This window comes from Lissotriton vulgaris, chromosome 8 (assembly GCF_964263255.1).
Source record: "Lissotriton vulgaris chromosome 8, aLisVul1.2, whole genome shotgun sequence".
In the NCBI taxonomy this organism is placed as follows: domain Eukaryota; kingdom Metazoa; phylum Chordata; class Amphibia; order Caudata; family Salamandridae; genus Lissotriton; species Lissotriton vulgaris.
In genome coordinates, this window is record NC_141696.1 from 217,539,258 (window position 1) to 217,562,980 (window position 23,723).

General features: G+C 42.3%; 1 protein-coding gene across 1 annotated transcript in view; it reads left to right on the plus strand.

The window, feature by feature from the left end:
- The window catches only part of FAT3 (FAT atypical cadherin 3), a 764,758-nt gene that overhangs the window by 552,241 nt on the left and 188,794 nt on the right, over window positions 1-23,723 (plus strand). The window contains exons 8-9 of the mRNA XM_086933989.1: window positions 14,080-14,219; window positions 21,676-21,951. Coding sequence (XP_086790115.1) covers window positions 14,080-14,219; window positions 21,676-21,951 — 416 coding nt within the window. The remainder of the gene's footprint in view (window positions 1-14,079; window positions 14,220-21,675; window positions 21,952-23,723) is intronic.

Here is a 23,723-nt window from a genome sequence, read left to right on the forward strand (position 1 = left end):
CCTTTAATAATAATTAACTAGTGAAGTGTGTCTCAATGGTTAGAAGAGGCAGACCATGAAGCAGAGGTCAGACCCGGGACCAGGGTTCAATTCCCGACGCGGCAGGGTCTTGAGCCCAAAATGTCCACGGACTCGATAATTCTTGCTTCGGTGCCTGCTCGAATCACGGGTTCACACTCTGCAACTCTGGGCAATAGCTTGCTTAATCTCCACTATGGCTCCCTGCGGCGAGATGCCTTGCTTTCACCTTGGGGGTGTCCAGTACGGGTTATCTCACAGGGAAAAACCAGGACGGGTTCCCAAAGCAAGCACTTAGAGACCGTTGGTGATAATGCGCTATATAAATATAAATTACAATTACAATTATTGAAATACCAGGGTAAGCCTATTTCCTGGTTGCACTCTTGTACTTTACCTACCCCAAATTCTTATCTGAGCACTGCACAAGCACTGTTTCTACCAATAACACAAATCTATTCTCCGAAAAACAGCATTTTGTTCTTGACAACATATGGCAGTTTTTCCAAAATGTACATTAAAAATTAAAATGAAAATAATTGAACCAAGAGGCAGAAGAGCCATAGGTAATAGATACTCACTTCAGTGCCTCCCAGCTGTTACGTGGCACTGCAGCAATTGATGTTCTCATGATGTCAGGTGCATTTTGTTTAGCATTACTTCTGAACAGTAAGAGGGCAAGTAAAAAAATGTATTTCGGATGGCTTAGGTCTAATTGTTTGCATGCAGCAAACCATTCAGTGGTGCAGATGATGATGGTGGTACAAGGATGCACTCATTCATCTCCATCACCCATCCATCCCTTGAACATATCTTCCATTTTCCAGTCTTCTATTCCATCCGAACATTCTCAATTGGGTGATGAGCATGGAGAGTTCTGCTGAAGAGTTAGCCAAACTTGTGTGCATGGGTTCTTACTTGCCCCTCCTGAGGTCTCCCAAGGCACTCATTATATCTGCCTCTGTATGCTGCCACCAGGCCGTTATCTGCGCTCTGCAAAAATGTCTGTGTTTATATAGCAATATAACTCACTGCTGATAGCTCTGCCAGTTGCTGAAGCCAATTATACCGAATGACAGGCCTCAGATACAGACAATACAGATACAGACAAAGGCATATAGTAAAGGGAATAGCCTTAAAGTACTAGTATTGCCCAAAGAAGAAGGGTTATAGTGCTATTAGAACATACCAGCCCCTGAGGGTAGAATGCTCTAAATTAAGCAGGGAGAAACAAAAAGACAAGCTGTGCCAGTACTGGTGTATTTCTACGGGAAACATCACTTACAACGCAACTTTTACAACGACATACCATTACAACGGAACTTTTACAACGCATGTATTTACAACGCATGTTTTTACAACGCAGGTACCTTTACAACGCATACCATTACAACGTAAGTATTGGTAAGTATATTATTATATTTTAAATGTTATATGTTTGGGGTAAAGGGGTATTTTTAGGGTTCAGGGTCAGTTTTGGGTTTTTGGGTAAAGGGGTATTTTTGGGGTTCAGGGTCAGTTTTTAGTTTTTGGGTAAAGGGGTATTTTTGGGGTTCAGGGTCAGTTTTTAGTTTTTGGGTAAAGGGGTATTTTTGGGGTTCAGGGTCAGTTTTTAGTTTTTGGGTAAAGGGGTATTTTTGGGGTTCAGGGTCAGTTTTTAGTTTTTGGGTAAAGGGGTATTTTTAGGGTTCAGGGTCAGTTTTTAGTTTTTGGGTAAAGGGGTATTTTTGGGGTTCAGGGTCAGTTTTTAGTTTTTGGGTAAAGGGGTATTTTTGGGGTTCAGGGTCAGTTTTTAGTTTTTGGGTAAAGGGGTATTTTGGGGGTTCAGGGTCAGTTTTTAGGTTTTGGGTAAAGGGGTATTTTTAGGGTTCAGGGTCAGTTTGGGGTTTTTGGGTAAAGGGGTATTTTTGGGGTTCAGGGTCAGTTTTTAGTTTTTGGGTAAAGGGGTATTTTTGGGGTTCAGGGTCAGTTTTTAGTTTTTGGGTAAAGGGGTATTTTTGGGGTTCTGGGTCAGTTTTTAGTTTTTGGGTAAAGGGGTATTTTTGGGGTTCAGGGTCAGTTTTTAGTTTTTGGGTAAAGGGGTATTTTTGGGGTTCAGGGTCAGTTTTGGGTTTTTGGGTAAAGGGGTATTTTTGGGGTTCAGGGTCAGTTTTGGGTTTTTGGGTAAAGGGGTATTTTTGTGGTTGAGGGTCAGTTTTGGGTTTTTGGGGTACAGGGGTACAGGGTAAAAATAAATTAAACTTAAATTTAAATTAAATTACATTAAATTATATTTCTTTCAATTAATTTATGATTATAAAATTAATATATATTTACCAATACTTACGTTGTAATGGTATGCGTTGTAAAGGTACCTGCGTTGTAAAAACATGCGTTGTAAATACATGCGTTGTAAAAGTTTTTGCGTTGTAAAAAATGCGATGTAAAAGCATGCGTTGTAATAACATGCGTTGTATCATCATATATCCATTTCTACTCTATTGTCAGTCTTGATAGTTCAGTGTTTTACCTGATGTTACATTCTATGTGGCTCAATGCCACAAGCTTTCTTGATCTTTCTTTTTTTGGAGAAGACTCTTCTATGCATACGTCTGAACAGGAAGTGGCATCACTGGATTTCCCATAATTCATCTGTACAGGAAGTGACATCACTGGTTTCCCTTCAAAACTGTCTTTAAATGAAGAAGCCAAGCAGGAGGATTTCATTTGCCATCATCAATCTGAACACAAAGTGATATCATTGGCTTTCTCATCATCATCTACATAGGAAGTGACATGACTCTATTTCCTATCATCCATCTTCCCAGAGAGTGGCATCACTGTATTCCCCATCATCGATCTGCATAAGAAGTGACATCACTGCCTGCCTTCTCCCTACTTAATTCAACTCGTCAGGGCATCCCATTGCGTGAGTGTTCCATCAAAGGGCAGACAAAGTCAAGGGTATTGCCTGTTTCGGCCTGTTAGGAACAGCAAGGGCCATGTGCCAGAGCCCCTGTTTCACTGAATTTACAAGGTAAGATATAATCATGTGCCAACACCCCATACAGCCAATCCCCATAATCACACCCAGAGTAGATGATCCAGACACTCACATAGCATTTGCACAACACACAGACCTAACCCTGTACACATCTCAGTAACTACCACACACACTCAAACGGTTATATGATTATACCACGCTAACCAGTACCACGCATGGCATTACCACGCAAATTTTTGTTCGCATGTGGCTTTAGCACGCAGCATTTTTTTACGCAGGATTATTCTACGGTAAAAAACATCTTTGAAACGGGAAACTGTACATAATGATAGTGATAGGCTAAACAATGTGTGCATATTATTATTTGCGTTAGTAGGCTATTTTCAGGGAAATGAGGCATGGAGAGGGGTCAGTTTACAGAAGCAAAGGAGAGAAACACTTTTTTTTCCGGGTAATTTTTATTTTCAAATATTTGTTTTCTTACCTGACACCTCTGCATGCCTTTCATCAGCAGCCCTTACTTCCACCAACCACAGAAACAAGCGTCAAAACACGTCTATGAAAATTAAAGAAGGACTTCTATAATGACGGACACGCTACGCTACGACGTTGTGAAGGCTCTTTCATTCATGACAGGGGCACTGAAGGCGTTTTTATGTAAGTTTTCTTCTTTTTTTCTTTCCGCTCGTTTTTTTTTTTTAGGGGGGGAGACCCCCCCCAGCCCCCCCTTGCCCCCTCTTTTTTTTATTTGACCTTTAACTCGCATTTCGTAGTAAAGGAATGCGTGGTAAAGGTTTTAGTGGTAACCACGCATGCGTTGTAAAGCATGCGTGGTTACTGAATTCGTGGAAACGGCTTCGTTGTAGTGGCTGTTTCCCCACTCAAACTACAGAACACGCATCACAATCAATGTTCACTCAGCAGTGCTTAACGCACAAGACATAGCAGACCTTATCACAATCTTTACATGCTCTTCAGACAACACAAGCACAAAAAAACTAGAGACACCCTCTTCAACCCCATTGATACACTCAACGTGGTAAAGCATGTCAGACATTCAACACACTCCAAAGGCAATATCCTTGACCCTGCCTTCTCCACATCACCAACTATCCAAATGAAACTACCCATACCCCTTGAAAGGATCTACCACTCTTTGATCTCTATGTCCATGATTAGCGTCCACCAACAACCCAAGGTCAACACAAAAGCGAAGACCAAACCTTTAAATCCTTAGAACATTGTTGAATGGACAACCTCATGTTTAAACTCATCTCTCACACTATCAACTCCACATCCAATGCCAACACCCATCTAAACAACTTCAACATATTTGGAAAGCTATGTGAACAATCAAGTCTCAAATACAACATGCAGGTGGAGGCCAAAGCCATCAGCACCCTGGCCCTCTAAAGACCTTACTGACAATAAATGATCCATCTGAATACAGTAAATAAAATGGAAGCAAAGCAGAACTCTGTAGGACTTCTTGATACTGAAGCCTGTCTGCTCACCATGAAGACAGCTCATCACATCAGCCAAAGTAAAGAACTATTCCAACACTAGCAATAAAGCCAACAACAGAAGCAGAATGCTGTTCAACACAATCAAGTACTGCATCAACCTCCTGCATACCCACCTTTTCTTCACTCCATAGAGAGGTGCAATGCTATCAACCTCTACTTATGTGAACAATACAGAAGAACTGACAGCACATTGATAACACTAACCTTTCCCATCTATTCACCCAGGATCTGGAACAACATCCCCACATTCACCAGGACCATCCAAAAGCTGGTTCAATGTAGGAAATAGTTGGAAACTCACCTCTTTGAAGAACATAACATCAAAATGCATTCATTATCATCAACCCAACTCCATCTTGCTCTATCTCCACTTAGTAGTTGACTTTATTCTTGTCTTAGACCATGTACAGCGCTCCTCTGCCTATGGGTTTGGTTTGTGTTATAGAAATACCATTTAAATAAATACATACCTAAATACATACATATATACATAAATCCTCTATTATTAATTTTGAGCTAAGTGCGGGAATCAATAACACTTGTGGTAACGGACGTCAAACCTCTTAACATCTTAAAGCAATGCAATATGACCTAATTTTGAGGCCAGTATTCTGCTAGACTAATGGACAGTCTCCTATCTTTTGGTGATGATCTGCATTTGGACTTGGCAGGTACAAACAAAATGATCATATGTTGCAAAGTGAGGGTCCCAAAAAAAACGATAGTACGGGATCAACATCCATCCATCTGCTGAAATACAACTTTCTTCTGCCAGACCTTCTCACAAACTGGTCCCCTTCCAGATTTACTATTACCTCCCAACATGCAATTCACCTCACATTGGTCTGCTGCCTGCTAACTCATCTTAATTATTTTTAAAAGCTTATGGAAGTGTTGCTCACCAGTGGGAAACCATTATAGTGGTTATACAATGCATAGCTCTACTTCCTTCCTGGCGTATATTAACTGCTGTGATCCTGAGTGATATGATGCTGAGGTAATATTTACTGATAGTTAAAATAAAGTTTTGGAGTTCCATGATGGCTGGTGCAGGTAGAGAGGACCTTTGTTCAACTGCAAAAGATCTGATGAGGCTTGTTCAGTGGGGCTGTGTCCTACAACACTCTGGAGCCTCACCTCAACATACGTAGGACCATGCTAGCTAGGGATTGAGCCATTACATATCTGGGGCTTGTCCAGCTGGAAAATGTTTGCCTTTAGCAGACTTCAGATCTATCTGATGACCCTTCAGGTGTGAACTCAAGTCCTCTTATGACCAGGGACTAAAGGAAGGATAAACAGCTTTAAACGTTTGCACTGATTCCGCAAATGCCACTAATTAGATCACTGCACGCATTCTTATTTCACTCTTTTGATGTAGATGGACAGCACTTCTGCGCCCCTATAGTTAAGTTTGAACTGTTGAAATAAAATTAATTATCTAATGTGTCATAGCAGCTGCAACTACAAGTTACTTTCAAGGTATAAAAATGGAACAAACGTTTTCAAATTTCGAATCTTAAGGCAGAATATAACGCCAATGTTTGGTCTTATTTAGAAGATTTCATAGTGTTCCAAAGAGTGTGTGTTTTAAACATTCAATACCTTGATATAGAAATTGAAAGAATCTATTTTTCATCAATTTTTCCTCTATAGTTTAACTAGTTGTGCACTTTAGATGCAATCGGCTTGTAAGATCTGTGTACAAAAATGGATTCAATCTTTTCTTCTCTATTTCACAAAGTGCATTCATTAAGATCGATGTTGAGTGGGAATGAACTGAATATGAGGACAGGAAATGTGACCTTGCCTCACTACAGTTGCATTATCTTAGATCAGCCACTAGAGGACTAGTTCAGGTCCCAAAAATTCGAAGAGCTAGATGGGGGGTAGAAGCCTCCCCTGTCGGGCAGCTAAACTCTGGAACTCGCTCCCAGTTGCTATTAGATTACAAGCAAACAGACTCCTGTTCAGGAGAATGCTTAAGACCTGGTTGTTCCTGACCAGGCGAATCTAATCCTCTTGATCTGCAACAGTTCCATCACTCATTACATTTCAGCGCCAAGACGCCTCGGCATTCGTGTACTCTATATTGCATTACTTACTTACTTATTATTCTGCAGCAGTACATAGTTAAATGTCCAAAGACGACACAAGTTGATAGCAATACTGTCAATCATTAATTATGGGCCTTATGTTGTTCTTTTAAAGACGATGAATTATTGCTCAACTACATTCAAGCAACTATCACTGCTGATGGTCTTAACTTTACTTTATTTTGAGTTGAAGTATTGCTCAACTACACTTACTCAACAATGACTGCTGAAGGTCTTAACTATACTTTATTTTGGGCCTGATTCACAAAGAAAAACTTGCATTTTTGTGTAAATTTACTACAGTTTGCTATTCCAAAAGAAATTTTGCTAATAGTATCTTTATGACTTTGGAGTCTCTGCACATTAAAATATAGAACAGTCCTATCTTTTTATATGCAGAGACTCGGCGGTCGTAAAGATACTACTAGTAAAACACCTTTGTGAATAGCAAACAATTGTAAACTTACACAAAAGTTTACATTTGTGTATCAGGCCCTTTGAGCTTTGATGGAATTATTCTATTTGGTAGTCGCCATTGTATATGTGAAAAATCATATTCTCTAATTTGACCGATGCAAAGATCACTCTACTTAATTCAAAGATAAAAAATAGTGGGCTTCTAAATAAGAAATGATTTTAAAAACAATTTTAGATATGAAAAGCCTCATCTTTCTGCTGTTACAAATGAATAGTCAATGAGCACAGAATCTCAGACATAAACATCCTGGTATTTAAGAACAGACTTCAGTTAATTTAAGTAGCTTCACGGAGCGTTTTCAGCACATACCAAAATAAAGATATGAGGATGTCTCACAGCTGTGATTCTAATAAAATCCCACTCAGTAATTCCATGTGGTGGAAATGCAGCAGCGTTTCCCACCGTGCAATTTCAAGCAGAGAGCTGGAATAATGAGAGCTATGCCCGTAGACAAAACATCCTTTAATCCAAGTGTTCCTTACAGCTTTATGGATTTTGCTTTCTTTTGTGAGCTACTCGGGTTTTGACTGTTTTAGATAATAACTTTGTTGGGTGCTTTGACAATGTATTACTTCTTGGGCAATTGTATTCCTTGAGATGAAATTGACAGGAATAGAATAAAGTCAGAAAAAAGGGATTTATGAAGCCTTATGTATTTTTTGGACAGTGTGATGAATTTTGAGAATTGTTATTCGAAATAAATTGCTTGGACTCGGTGCAGTGATTTTTGCTTGGTGAGGTCCGATAAGCATATCTCAGATATGGATTTAGTGAGTATATAAGCAACTACATGTGCATACTTATATATAGTTTCATGGTTGCCTGTGAAATCCTTTTTCAACTTAAAAATGACGCCTGCTAAACAACTCTGCTTACCTTTAACATTGTTAGGGTTACCTGGATTTTGGAGGATGAAATTATGCAGCAACGTTATCTAAATTATGGGATGTTAATAAACATTATGCAGCACTTTTCCATTAATATTTTTTGCCATTTTAGACAGAAACAATGTTTTTGTTGAAATCTCCAAATTTGGCAAAGTATGCAGCAAATTATGAGTAGATTATGTGGCAAATGCCGTAAAACTATAAATATGCGGTAAATGCTGCAGCCACAAAATTGCCTAAATTTACGGACCCTCATCAATGACCATCATTTTATTAACAATTTACTCAAGAAACGTAAACAAAGACTGGATATTCAAATTCCCATTGTTAGCACCACTTTGAAGAAAACATTTTGTTCTAGCTTAATGCCCCAAGATAAACATTTATTTTATAAAAAAATATGTAAGAGGTACCATGTCTAATATAGCACTATCTTGTAATTTCGTAGTTCTGGCGACATTTAAAAAACATTCGGCCTTTGGAGTTGTGGTTGATGATGTCACCTTAGAAGCCTTTAATGGCAATAGTGGACCATATTACAGTTATTTTCTATATATGCGTACACTTCTCTAAGACCGACACAACTGGATATAAGTGGGGCATTTTAAAGATAGACAGGGAATGGGGCGATCCGGATTGTGTAAATTAAGGAGAAGGAGCGTGTTCCATCTTAGGTGGCGGTGAAGTAGGTTTCCTCATGAGTTGTTGATGATGTTCCCTTTGAACGGATGGGTCATCAGCATCAGTATGAAATGCGGGAAGCTTATCGCAAGCCTGATATGTGGCAGCTGTGCTGGATTCCTTTATTCTGGGTGCATGGATACAATAGGATTGTCTCCTATTTTCCCTTTTTTTTCTTGTTGTCATGTCTGGTGATATTGAGGATCCGTGTGATGTTGCCTCTTGTGATGGCCAGTTTTTTGGCCTCTTAGACCAGTTTGCTGGTGTGTGGTGCAGCAGATTTGGAATCAAAGCTTAATTTGTGCCGGTGCTTTGCATCAGCATTTCTTTTTAAACACCGGCACTTGTTTATGAGAGCGTATACCACAGAACGGCCCTCTTCGCCTATTTGTAAGCACAGTATGAGTGTTTAGCAATGTGGTGTATTAACAAAAGATAAAATCGCAATTCTAGGCCACCCCTACAGCTTGGGATGACCTGCAATAGTCTAAAATGTTTCACTAGTTTAAGTCTGGTACTTTGTAAGTAATGCTGGCACTGTAGCTCAGCAGCAGTGGCAGGATCTGTGGGTGATAATGGCTGCAGCGAAATACCTTGTGCCTGGCACTTATATTTTTTTTACAAATTAAGCACTGCTTGGACTATGATGTGGGCCTAATTCCATTAGCAGCTAAACAGTGGTTCTCCAATCGTGTCTGTTTGTCAATTACAGGATAAGAATGAGCAGACATCCCCTAATGCACAGACAAGCAGCACACACCTCTACTGAAAATGACCTTAGGTGTGCTGAGCTCTAGAGGACAAGGGTTTCTAAGTTCCTCCTGCTATGCCTGGAAGGCAGAACTTCTTGCACTTGGTGATGCTCCCGCGCTTTGGTATGTGGCCGAGTGGGAGCCGTACCTCCGTTAGGTTATGGCTTCCATTGTAGTCACTTCATGTGCACAGAAGGTTTTTTCCAACTTGGCCTTGGCCTCTTCAATCATAACCTGCTGTAGACCTTGCCGTTGGACTATTCATTTTCTTACAGGACTCCTGAAACTGGCTGGATCTACTGGGGCACTGGACTAATGCATCTACTACAGGGATCTGTGTTTGACTTCATGGTCCAGGTTCAGTTCATGGAGAGTCCACTGAGCCTTTCATCCTTATGAGGTCGATAAAATGAGGATGATTGCTGTGCTAATTTGGCCCTGTCCACACAGGTACAGTGCCTGATGCATATACTATCCATGACTTATGGATGCACTTTTGCAGTTGTTTCCTTAACTTGAGACAACTGGTTGTAGTCGTTTCCAGTGTGAGCTTAGACGCTTGTGGTATTTATCGTTGTTTGTGGCACTTGACTGTAAGGCCGTTCACATGAGTAAAAAAATAAGTAAAAATGACCCCCGCAGGGCATGAAACGAATTGCTTGTCTGAAATATTCCCAGAGTCTAAATCGGAGAGCATATTTCTGCATTAAGATGTTCAGTGGTTTGCATGGTGGGGTTTTTGCTGCGAGGTGTATTAACTCCTAGTTATGTCCTCTGTCTGAACCATCCTCTGTGAGACAGTGTCTGTTCAGAGAAGCAGTAAAAGTGTCTTTCTGATGGCTGTGACTTCAGGACAGCGTCTGCCATCTCCAGTGACAGTATGGCACTTTCAGGACGGGGAGAATTTGACATTCAGTGAGGCGGCAACGCCCTCATGATCTCAGCCTGTGCCATCTGGAGTGCCAACTTGGCACTTCCAGCATTGAGAGACTTCAGCCTTCATTGGGTAAAGGATGCAGTGACACCTTCTAGACTATGCCTTTTCAGATGACAATGTGGCACTTTCAGGATGGTGAATTTTCCATCTGTAGCAGAGGTCTTCAAACTTTTTGATGCCGAGACCCCCTTGTAAAACCTTTTTAGGCGTAAGGACCCCCTTCCGACAAAAAGTTTCTAGAAACTGGTACTCCTCATCATCAACAACTATCGACAACCATAAATGCGCCTGTTAGACCTCATCACATCCATCCATTATTCATCCACCCACACTTTCACACATCCATCCATCTATCCATCCATCCATCCTTCATCCATCCACCCTTTCATCCTTCCATCCATACATCCATCCGTTACACATCCACCCTTCCATCCATCCATCCATCATTCATCCACCCACATTTTCACACATCCATCTCAGTCCTTCATCCACCCATCCTTTCATCCATCCATCCACCCATCATTCATCCCCCCAAGTTTTCACACATCCATCCATGCATCATTCATCCATGCAACCTTTTATCCATTCATACATACATCCTTCACCCATCCACCCTTTCATCCATCCACTTATTCATCCACCCACCTTTTCACATATCCATCCATCCTTCATCCATCCACCCTTGCATCTTTACATCCATCCATCCATCCGTCCACCCTTTCATCCTTCCATCCATACATCCATCCACCCTTTCATCCTTCCATCCATACATCCATCCTTCATCCATCCACCTTTTCATCCATCCACTTATTCATCCACCCACCTTTTCACACATCCATCCATCCTTCATCCATCCACCCTTGCATCCTTACATCCATCCATCCGTCCACTCTTTCATCCTTCCATCCATACATCCGTCCACCCTTTCAGTCTTCCATCCATACATCCATCCTTCATCCATCCACCTTTTCATCCATCCATCCATCCTTCATCCATCCACCCTTTCATCCATCCATCCACCCATCATTCATCCCCCCAAATGTTCACACATCCATCCATGCATCATTCATCCATGCAACCTTGTATCCATCCATACATGAATCCTTCACCCATCCACTCTTTCATCCATCTATCAATCCTTCATCCATCCACCCTTTCATCCATCCACTTATTCATCCACCCACCTTTTCACACATCCATCCACCCTTGCATCCTTACATCCATCCATCCACCTGTCCACCCTTTCATCCTTACATCCATCCATCCATCCGTCCACCCTTTCATCCTTCCATCCATACATCCATCCACCCTTTCATCCTTCCATCCATACATCCATCCACCCTTTCATCCTTACATCCATACATCCATCCTTCATCCATCCACCCTTTCATCCATCCATCCACCCATCATTCATCCCCCAAATGTTCACACATCCATCCATGCATCATTCATCCATGCAACCTTTTATCCATCCATCCATACATCCTTCACCCATCCACCCTTTCATCCATCCATCCATCCATCCATCCATCCATCCATCCATCCGTCCACCCTTTCATCCTTCCATCCATACATCCATCCTTCATCCATCCACCTGTTCATCCATCCATCCATCCTGCATCCATCCACCCTTCCATCCATCTATCCACTCATCATTCATCCACCCACCTTTTCACACATCCATCCATCCATCCTTCATCCATCCACCCTTTCATCCATTCATCCACCCATCATTCGTCCCCCCAAATTTTCACACATCCATCCATGCATCATTCATCCATGCAACCTTTTATCCATCCATACATACATCCTTCACCCATCCACCCTTTCATCCATCCACTCTTCCATCCATCCATCCACTCATCATTCATCCACCCACCTTTTCACACATCCATCCATCCATCTTTCATCCACCCTTTCCCTTCCATCCATACATCCGTCCACCCTTTCATTCTTCCATCCATACATTCATCCTTCATCCATCCACCCTTTCATCCATCCATCCACCCATCATTCTTCCACTCACCTTTTCTGTGCCTTTCTCCTGGGGCGGGGGGTGGAGGGGGCAGACAGGCTGTAACAACATCTCATGGGAGGGCATCTCTGTGCCTCCCTGCTGGGGGCGAGGGGGAGGGCAGACAGTCTGTAACAACATCTCACTGTGAAGAACAGCGCCAGGTATGAGGGGTCGTGGGACTTGAACCAATGATTTAATTTATGGGACGTGTCGGAGGGGGGGGGGGAGAGGACCTTTCACGTGCAATTACTGGCGGGGCCCACAGCTCCAGGCGCGCAACATCCATTGAACTCAAAGGGCTAGAGCATCCTCCCGCAGCCACCCCACCCCGCTCCCCCCTTGTGTAAGGATTTTCCTTCTCTACAAGCTCACTTGGCATGACGTCATGACGTAACTTCTCCACTGCTTGCTGTCACTGTAGTTCGGAAAATAACGGACCGCCTGTGCCAGGGCACCAAACAGAACCCGATAGAGACCCGTTTCGAGGCCCCCTTTAAAAAACTGCCAGTGCTCAGTTCAAGTGAGACCCGGCCCACTTAAAGCCCTGCGGAGAGGGGAATGTATACTAAGGACTTACATCCTGTGCCATCTCCAGGGAGACGGTGAATCTCTGATGTCAACAAGCACACGCCCTCCCTCTGCAGCAGATCCTGGGCTCCTGCCATCCCCTAAGAGTGACCCAGCAGCACAGATCCTATGAGCTCTGTTGTGCTGACGTCACGCGGAGATGGAGCCAAGTCAGTGGGTTTACAAGAGAGAAGTGGCGAAAACAAAGCATGGTTTAGGGTGAAGGAGGCTGCGGCTTCAGTTGAGCTTCACCTCTGCCCAGCTTCAGTCTGCCCCATTTATGCCTCCAATACCGCTCTCTTTTTTATGCTACATAAGACTGTTATGAACTTCCGCTCCCCCTCTGAATAATGGCACCAACTGTTGTGAACCCCGTGGCCCAGTTAATCTTAATCAAAACTCCTCCTTCTCAGCATGTATCCATAGCAAAGTGTAACAAATGTTTAGGTGGAAAATCTTGTGTGGTTCTTATTTATCAATCGTATTTTGCACTTATATGTTACAAGGGTATCTGTATTATATAGTCTGAGGGTGCTTTACTCGTAACTCAACATCTGGTTACAATAAAACAAAAAGACAAGTAACATTGAATCAGAAATGCATGTAATAAAGACATCAATTCCAGGGGTGGGGTCTGAGGCCATCAGCTGGAGTTGGGGAACATTGTTTTTGCAAGTGGCCGAAGATATTGGTTTTATGAGGTCTGCTGCAGGTAAGAATGAGTAAGTAAAACGGCCTTACACGTCTTTAGTAATCCCCCCCACTAGGGTGAGGGTTCATGTCTGCTTCTGGGGGATTAGAGCTTGCACGTGCCACGTTGTCCATAGTTTGCTTCCCCTGTAAAAGGATGAGAAAGAACATGGTCTAAACACTTTAGAAAGAGTTACAGCAAGACGTACATTTACAGAGCTCCTTACCAGCACAGCACATGTAGTTCCCTCTATAGTGGAACTTTTCAGGCTACAAGCTTGAACATTCTCAGATGAGGTGGCAAGTATGAGTGGTGAAGTCAGTAAATGTGTGGGGACTTGAGGTCCTTGTAGGTAATGCGCAAGGGCACAATGCCTGGATAGGCCTTCTTGTAAATAACCTGATTTTAAATCCATGTGTTTTACCTGTGTTTTTGCAAACCCACAGGTGGGAACGCAGAGAGCTCGTTCGACATTGAGAAAGGTGTCGGCACCATTGTCATCGCTAAACCGCTGGATGCAGAGCTGAGGTCCATCTATAACATGACTGTGGAAGTGACCGACGGGACAAACATTGCAACCACTCAGGTACTGCCAGAGCAATGCACAGCTGGAAGTTCCATATTTACTATAAGCATATCGATCTAGTGCAGCGTTTATTGTGTTGTCTGGCTATGATTTCGATAGTTTATAGTGCCAACCAAAGATCAATAGAGCTTTACAACACCCCCTGTCCCTCGAGTAACATGTCAAAATATCGTACACAGAATTATAAAAATTGTGTCCTTAATGTTGTTCACAAAAATATAATTCGGCTGGATGTAGGTTTTCTATAATTAAATTCCGTAGCCAATTATTTTTGTAAACAATGTTGTTTCTTTAAAAATATATATTTTTATTGACCTCGTATGTCAAATTAAGTTAGCATTAGATTCATCACATATTGTCTTATTTGTCTCTTCTTTGACAACAGCAATTATTTCAGCATTGCACATCCTAATATGGGTTGAAACTTCATCGACACAGACAAGTAACAAACAAACCCACAAAGGGATTATTACTCAATGAACTGATTTGTTACTTTTACGTGGATTATTACTGACAAATCCACCCCTGCATTCAGTTTCCATTGGATGTACACTTCTTTGATATGTTGTAGATATCACACAGGGGTCACATCGCACATTTTTTTTTTTTTTTACTACATGTTTTTTTATTATTGGTTTATTAATTGTTGAGATAAACTGACTTCTCTTTTTTTTATTTGTGGTGGTCTTTAATCTCCTCTCGCAGCATTGATTGCATTGGATTAGTTAACCTTTAAGATTCATGGTTTGTAATGTATGAATGATACCAATGACAACCATTGTTGCATATAAAGTATAATTTTAAGGGTGTCACAAAATACCCAGTGATACTCATACTTTTTCTGAATCTAACAAACCTTAATTCTTTCTGTGCAATTTAATTTTAGCCGACAGTGAGCCTGGGGCCCACATCTGGGCATGCCTTTGGCTAATTAGGGTGTTACATCAAACACACAAAGGTGATGGGAGCAATGCTTGCATATAGTCTAACCAATGGCAATCGTTTGGGGTAGCATTCTAACCCTTCAATTGTTTGCCCAGTAGGCCACCTCAGCTTAGACCCAGCCATATACAAATCAGCCTTGTTCCTGTTCCGGTAGGAACAGTCCAGGCTAAACTGCCAAGCCAGGTCCCCTTTGAACCTGAAAACAAGCAATCCAAGATCGATTCCAGCCTATCTTAGCCTCTTCAGTCGTTTGAATGCTACCCCGAAAAATTGGTTTGACAACCAGATTTTTTTCTTTGTTGTAATAACTTTGCTGACATGATGGTATTTTGATTGCTGGTTTACAGATTTTTGTTCTGTATGAAGAGTGTTGTGTTTTTTTTATTTTTATAAATCTGTATTGTGTGACAGTAATGAAATTACAGGTTTACATTTTACCACAGCACTTTGACTTTGCAATGTGGTGACAACCATTGGTCAGACTAAAAACGAAGAGGAGAAGTAAAAAAGAAAACTGCTTCCATGGTCATATGTCCATAATCTAATAAAAACATATCTTAACTGAATCTAACATCCTCCAGATTCTTATTCTACGTGTGTTACCTATGCCAAATATCTAAGAAGAGTGTAAATAGCAAGCGATAAGCATAAAAGCGAACTTCCAATTAGAGTCTGCACCGTTAACGAAGTGTAGATGTATCTATCTATCCTTCTATACAGATCTCACAGAAAGAAAAATCCCCATGCATTTTCAACCTTCGTGAAAGCTGTTGTCAGGACCCTTGAGTTGCATTCTTTGGCCACGCCCTCGACATTAGAAATTGTCTGAAATGGGCCACAAATGTGCTTGCTGTTTGTATGTGTCAGATTCTCATTAAGTCACAGTGCTGCACACCAATCGCCCCTCTAATTCAATTTGTTTATTTTGCTTTCAGGATAACCTATTTATTGGATTTATGTCCTTGATTGTTCACAATATAAAGACATGTAGGCATATAGCTGTTTACAAAAATACTTTTAAAACACTGTCCCTTTATCAAAAGTATCTCCCTTGGAATATTTTGCTGTGTAAATCTTTCAAGTTTACTACTTACAATCCAGCTTCAACTTCGAACTCCCTATCTTATAACCCTTTTTTGACTACATAGTTTAACTCTGCTAGTGTGATCTGCTTAGCAAAGGGGCCCTTCTGTTATAGTGTTTTATCCTAAGATGGTGGTTTAGTATGAAACATTCTTTCTTGCAAAGCTGAGGGCTGTCCACACAAAGTCTTTCAAATATTGCCAAACACTTCCTCAGTGCCTAATTTGAGCTGGTGGTTTCCGGTGCTCTGCACCAGCACCTTATCATCATCACCACACTTAAAACTCTCTACCACATGGTGGCGCTGCTCATCTAATTTAGAGATGAGCAGTACAACGGTTGGTTATGAATACAATATACATTCAAAAATACTAATACCTGTTGCAATTACAGGCGAGAGAGATGGTTAGTTGTTTTGAAACCACTATTGGCAGCGATGAGGGTGCAAGCTGCATTGGCCTCTTGGTCAGTGCCATGGCACTTATTATTTTACAAATTAAGCACTGCACTACCCATAACAAAAAGCTGTGCATACCGTTTGGATTTCCAAATCTTTGCGTATAATTCTCTTCGAATTTTTGTACTCCTGGAAAACATGCTAAATTTTACCAGCGTACTACAGATGGAAATGCAGTCAACATTTGCACGGTTAATTTGTTTTGCTTTCCTCTGGTAGAAGTACTTTTGCCTAACTCACCCTCGTTATTTGTCACCCACATTATATTTTGGGGGGTATTTCCTACCCATTCTCACCCTGAAAACATACGTATCGGTTGCTATAACCGCATTACATGTTTGTGCACAGAGCAGGAATTTTATATACCTAAATTTAGTTTAGGTATGCAAAGTTTTTTCGAGTCGGACTAATAGACCTCAACAAATTAATTTTGCATGGGGAGCTGGAAATCTTGAATTTTGAACCGGCACTTTTTTTTTTGATGCAACACCTCTCAGAAAATGTAAATTTCTAACCACGGAAAAGTCTGAGTTCTGTTGAAATACCACAGTTTGTCCACATCAGAATGCCGATAACTCGAGTTATTGTTCGTTCTTTGTCGCCCCTCTGAGCAGTGGCGAACCATGCCCACTGGGTAACCTTTAAAAAACATGGCCTCCAACAAAAACGTCCTCAAAGCTTTTAAACTGCCCACAAAGAATGCGCCGAATTTAAGAAGTTCAAGGACTTAATATGTTATAGTACAACAGAGCGCCGAGGCCAGGCAATTAGCCGCGGGCTGCCTGCCTCCTGCAGCTGTAAAGAACATTTGCTGGCCTTTGTCCAGGTTTTAGGCAAACAAGGCCCTGAATGCAGCAAGGTATTTCTGATGGGCAACATTAGAAACGGCTTCGCGGGCACTTCCGGCGGGCAGGTTTTGTCCTGCTCTGGCTGCATTGTGTTTCGCCAGCCCTTTCAGTTCACCATCTTGAATATGGAGTCTTTCGAGCCCTGCTTTGCCTAATTTATAAGCTTGCTGGAATACAAGTGCCTTTCTCAGAGCCCTTTAACTGTGGGAATAGAAAGCTGAGATGAAGGAATAGTGTATGCAGCAGAGACGCGCATGGAGTGACTGTAAATGAGGGAGATGAGCAGAGCCTGCTCGGACGCTCTGCGCAGCAGCGAGGGTATCTCACTGCACCCTGCCACTCTCTTGAAGCCTTGGAAGTTCAGAAGATGTGATGAAATGCTTTTTTCTTTTGTTGGCTTTTCCATTAAAGTGTGAAAAGCATGTTTCATTAACAAGCTTGTAAAATCTCCCATAAGAATGAAACACAGTTTTTACTTGCTTCTTGGCAAATTCTTCTATTTTAAAGAAAATCTTTGCATATTATTTCTGGAGACATTTGAGTTAGTAACAAGTATAAGTTGTAATTTTCGATTACATTATTGGAATACATTTGTTTACATTTCGAATGAGCTGTTGGGGTGGTAAACAACCAGTCGCATCTACAGTTCTTCCTGGACACTTCTGTAATAGAGAAGGGACCACAGACCGTGTGCGGCTCCTTCTGTAACACCCCGTATGGGCCTACTGCTGCTTAATGGAACAGGAAGTGGGAGTTTTCTTTTATTTTCATGCGAATGAAGAGGTTCCTTTCCCATGAGTCTGCATGGTTAAATGGGCCTTCATTCGACATCCTATCTGAGCATCACCTTGGAGGTGACGCACAATGAGGAGACATCGAGGGCAGCCACGGCCCGTGGAGGGAGTTTCGGTGGGGCAAACAGGCGGGGCGAGGGAGGGCAGGCTGGGGGGTGCTAAAAACTGGAGTATGGATAATTGAAGGTAAGTAAACAATTTAATTAATAAAACGAATTTCGTAGCGCACCCTGCATCGCATTTTGCGATGCAGGGCGCTCTACGAAAATCGTTTTATTTATTAAATTGTTTACTTACCTTCAATTATCCATACTCCAGTTTTTAGCACCACCCACCCTGCCCTCCCCCGCCCGCTTCTCCACCCCACCGAAACTCCCTCCACGGGCCGTGGCTGATCGAGGGACCCATTTTGGAGAGGCATGGAAGGTGCTGGTGGCCAGCGGTGGCTCCTTCACTATGGTGGAGGATTGTCGCACCCCACTCCCTCGCCAGCAGCATAGAAAAAAATTCGAATAAACTGATAATAAGCTCGGTTTATATTTGTTTTATTTTTGTTTCCCGGCCGAGTCTTGGGGGCGAAGCTGGGGGGATGACAGGCTGGTGGAGGAGTGGTGGGCACTGCTATCAGTGCACATGTCGGTTTGGCTGGCCGCCTCAGGCCGGCACAACTGACATGCGCACTGAAGCTTTCTCAAACCCAGCTGTATTGCCAGGTTGGAGAGAGCAAGCAAAGGCTCCCAGTCTCCCTGGGAGCACATATCGAGGGTGCTCAGGCCAATCCTGAAGCTACTCTCATGCATGAGAGCAGCTTCAGGATTGGCCTCAGGGGAGTCTGGGAGCCTTTGCCTGCAGTGGAGCCACAAGAGGAGCAGAAGACTGGCGATTCGGCGGGCTGCAGGCAAGTTCATTTTTTTCCCTTTTATTATTGTTTTCATTGTTTCTTTCCCCCCTTTCCAGTCTCACCACTTCCTCTGACACCAGCTGCTACTGCTGGTGACCCTGTGAATGCAAACCCCCTATAGAGGATGAGCTATCCTCAGGCCCTTGTAAAGCCTCTCCTGCAGTGGGCTTGCAAAGACACTGACGGGTGGCCTGAGCCGCCCATGGGCGCCCTGCACCACAGCAGCTCAATAATGAAGAAACCATTCCTCTTGGGTATTTATGCTTACCTAAATGGCCAGGGATCCTAATATAGAGACACAAAGAGCAATTATTTAAAATGGCTCTCTGTTTGCTCGATCCGGGCCTTGGTGCTAATAGGCTTACTCAAATATCAACTCAAAGCAAAGTTACCACATGCTATTCAGATACATGACGTGATCGGTGCAGGTGTAACCCAGTGAGGATGTGCACCATTGCAAACCATGATCGTATACCTAGTCGGAAATCTTGCCCCGGCTGCCAAAACCCAACTTCCTCGAGCCATATCTTTCTACTTCCCTCAAAATACAAACATATCTTGAGGTGCTACCATTAGAAGTCTAAACCTTTGCCATGGCGGACTGTAAATGCTTTAACCCGTTGCATGCTCATGACGGAGCCGCTCCGTCATGAGCCGCGGTTGCGCTGTGCTCATGACGGAGCGGTTCCGTCATGGCCCTGCCGCCGCGCCTGCGCGTTCTATTGAGCGGGCGGGGCCATGACGGAACCGCTCCGTCATGAGCACAGCGCAACCACGGCTCGTGACGGAGCGGCTCCGTCACGAGCATGCGAGCGCCGCTCGGCCTCCCGCCCCCCAGCGCTGCGGCGGAATTGCCGCCGCTTCAAAGGGGTTAATAGACACGGGGCCATATGTATCATAGTTCCGTTTTGCAAATCCTAAATAGCGATTTTTAAGGAATCGCTATTTAGGAATCGCAAAATGGTATGTATGAAGAAATTCGCTTTTAATTAGCGATTCCTTAATCTTCCTTAATTGCGAATTCGCATTTTGCGAAATCGCAATTAAGGAATAATTTCTAATGCATTCCTATGGGCCAGGAGGCCCATAGGAATGATTTCCAAATAATTCTCAAACTGCGAATTCGCAATTTGCTAATCGCAATTTGAGAATTATTGCAAGGGTGCAGGGGTGTCTCAAGGACACCCTGCTGCACCCCTGTAAATTACATGTGTGTGCATATGGCGCACATACATGCCCTATGGGCATGTATGTGCGCCACATGCCACAATCAAAAATACAAATTAGTGTATTTTGAACAGAAATCACAATTTACCACCAACTGGAAGTTGGTGGTAAATTGCGATTCCTTAAGCTGAATTCGCAACAGTAAAATGATTCATACATAGCAGTTAAGGAATCGCAAAATTGCGATTCCTTAAATGCTATGGCAAATTAAGGAATCGCAAGTATTTGCGATTCCTTAAGATGCGATTGTTTGATACATTTCAAATCATGCTAATTAGCCTTTTGCGATTCGCAAAGGCCGAAATTCGGCGAATTTCGGCCTTTGCGAATCAAAAAAGGCTTGATACATATGGCCCACTATGCTAAGCACACAAGAGAGACACAGAATATTGCATCGGTTCATTACACCTTCTTACCTTCCAGTAGTGTGCTGACGCAACCTTTTAGCAACAGTAGCACTGTAAAATGCCATAAAATCTATAAAAAATTAAAAAGAAATAGGGAATGCTGTAAACGAGCCACCCAAAATAATAAATCGTTTGCATTTCACTTAGTAGCTATCTGTAAATGTAAATGGCAAATTTATGATTTGATATCAGATTTTAGAACAAACTAAATAATTATACATATATAATGTGCAGTTACAAAATAAACACCTTCCTTCCTGCACATAAGTAATCATTCAAGGTGATTTGCTCTTTCTATGAGTTCTGCAGAATGTAGCACACATGGAAAGTGGAAAATAACGAGGAGAAGTTAATGATTTCTCCTCGTATCACCATTCTAACGCCAGGTAATCCATGGCGTTAGAATGGCGCTGTTTTAGGCGCTGCATCAGCCTCGTAAATCTGAGGCAGAGTCAAAAAGCAATGGGTGTTGTGGTGGAACTCCCACAGCACCACCCATTGCACGACCATTTGCCACAGAGGACTGCGGCAGAAAGGGGCATATTCACAAGATGGCGTTGATCCATGTTAAGTGGCTTAACGCCACCTTGCAAATATAGGAAATTGCACTCCGCCACCGAAGCATAAAAAAAAGCGTCGCTCCATTGCCGAATGGGGCTTTTAAATCTGCCCTATCACTTGTAGAGTCGGTGGCCTCAGGAAATATAAGGATTATTGTGACATGTCTTTTTTCTCATTTGTCTCCTTCACTACATCTTTGTTGATTCTACTTCTCTCGCCTACTCACTCTGCAGGTGCTCATTAAAGTGCTGGATAACAATGACAACGGGCCTGAATTCCTGCAGCCAAGTTACGAGGTCACCATCTCTGAGGATGTGCTTCCGGACACCGAGATACTACAGATCTTTGCTACAGACAAAGATGAGAAGCACAAACTGAGCTACACAATCCACAGCAGCATAGATTCCATCAGCATGAAGAAATTTAGAATTGACCCCAATACCGGAGTTCTTTTCATCGCTGAGAGGCTGGACCACGAAGCCCAGGCTAAACACATCATTACTGCTATGGTGAGCATATCCTACTGGTTATTGGTAACTTGCTTTTTGTGTAAAGTTGTTCAAATGTTCCAATATTATATTGTAATGTGCAGTGCTTCATTTATGAAAAAAATAGGTGCCAGGGACCTCATCAGGAGGCCACTGAAGCCTGCAGTGCCCATTGCCCTTGCCATGCTGCCAATAATAGTGACAACACTACTACTAACCATCACACTCACAGGTGTGACAGGTGTGACTATTTCAGGCCTCCAAAGCTATGAGAATGGCTTGGGCGGCAGGTAATAGTAATTTGTAATGTTTATATATATATACAGCGCCATCTTGTGGCAGATTGTCACAAGTACCGGTGTTGACATGTAAGTGCTGGTGTCGAGCTCCGGAAACCACCAGCTCAAATTAAGCACTGGTAATGTGAGTTATTCATCGCTGAACCTATATTGTGACAGATTTATTTTTGTCTGGCTTTCGAACTGTGATGCTAGCTACGCAATGTTGTGGAGAAATAAGTACAGAATATCACAAACCAACTATAGGAAACAAGAAGAGCGCTTTTTGCACAACAAGTTTGCCTCTCTTGATACAGAACCCATCGCCGACTGCATAATTTGCGTATTTCAGCAAAAATATATTTTGATTCATGTAGGCAAATGTATATCGAAATCACTGCACAAATGGTGCAACTTTGTGCCTGACACTTTGCAAAAGTGAACTGGTCAGCTGTCAGCTGATATTCTGTGTTCATTCACCGCAAAGAGGTGACAATTTTATTCCGATGACATAAATATCACAATGTGATGGACCAGTATACAAAAATGTAATGCACTCAAAGGATTTTCATGTACATTGGCAGGGAATATTTCCTTCTTTCTAATAAAAATGTTTTTCTGCGTTCTTCATTATTTACACTACTAGACATACACAGTTCTCAAACAAGCATTCTGGCCATATTTAGAAAAAATGGCAGGTGTCCTATCTACCGTATTAAGGGGGTATTGATGCCCATGCCACTTTAAATATGGCGAACAGGACATCTACTGCTTTTCGGCAGAAGTTCTGCTTCGCCAAGCTCTAAATATGGTAGTCAGCCTTTAGAAGAATCCAAAATGTGCCTCATCTCTTTTTAAAGGCAATTGTCTTGGGGGCATATTATCAAGAACGGCGTTAAAATTATCGCTGCTTTAGTGGCAGGAAACTGCAGCTGAAGCGGCGATAATGGGCTTGATATGCCCTTGTGAATTCCCATAGAAGCTAATGTTTACACCAGAACCTGGGCTTCTATGGAAATTCACAAGGGCATATTAGCAAGCCCATTATCGCCGCTTTAGCAGCAGTTTCCTGCCGCTAAAGCAGCGATAAATTTAACGCTGTTCTTGATATGCCCCGTGATTCTTAAAGTGCCTCCTAGTGAGACAGAATAGAATGTGCTGCATAATTTGCCTTTATTCATAATATGCTGATTTTCCTTCACTCATAATTTGCCGTTGTCATTTACATAATTTAGTCATCTTTGATGTATACTTTGGTTCTCCGTTACCACATTGGCCATGGCAACAAGTTAGGGCTACCACTATTCATCGAGAAGTTCCAATCTCTATGGCAGTCAGATCTATGGGGCTGCTACTGTTCTAGTCCCTATTTTCCAAACAGATGCAGGCTGGTGCGTTGCTCTAAAGCATCTTCTGAGGTGCATTGATAGTGAGGCTCTGGAGAAAAAATTACTAGTTATTTCAGCAAAATTGAAACAGTCAAACCAGGTTTACATTGAACACAACGTGCACTGA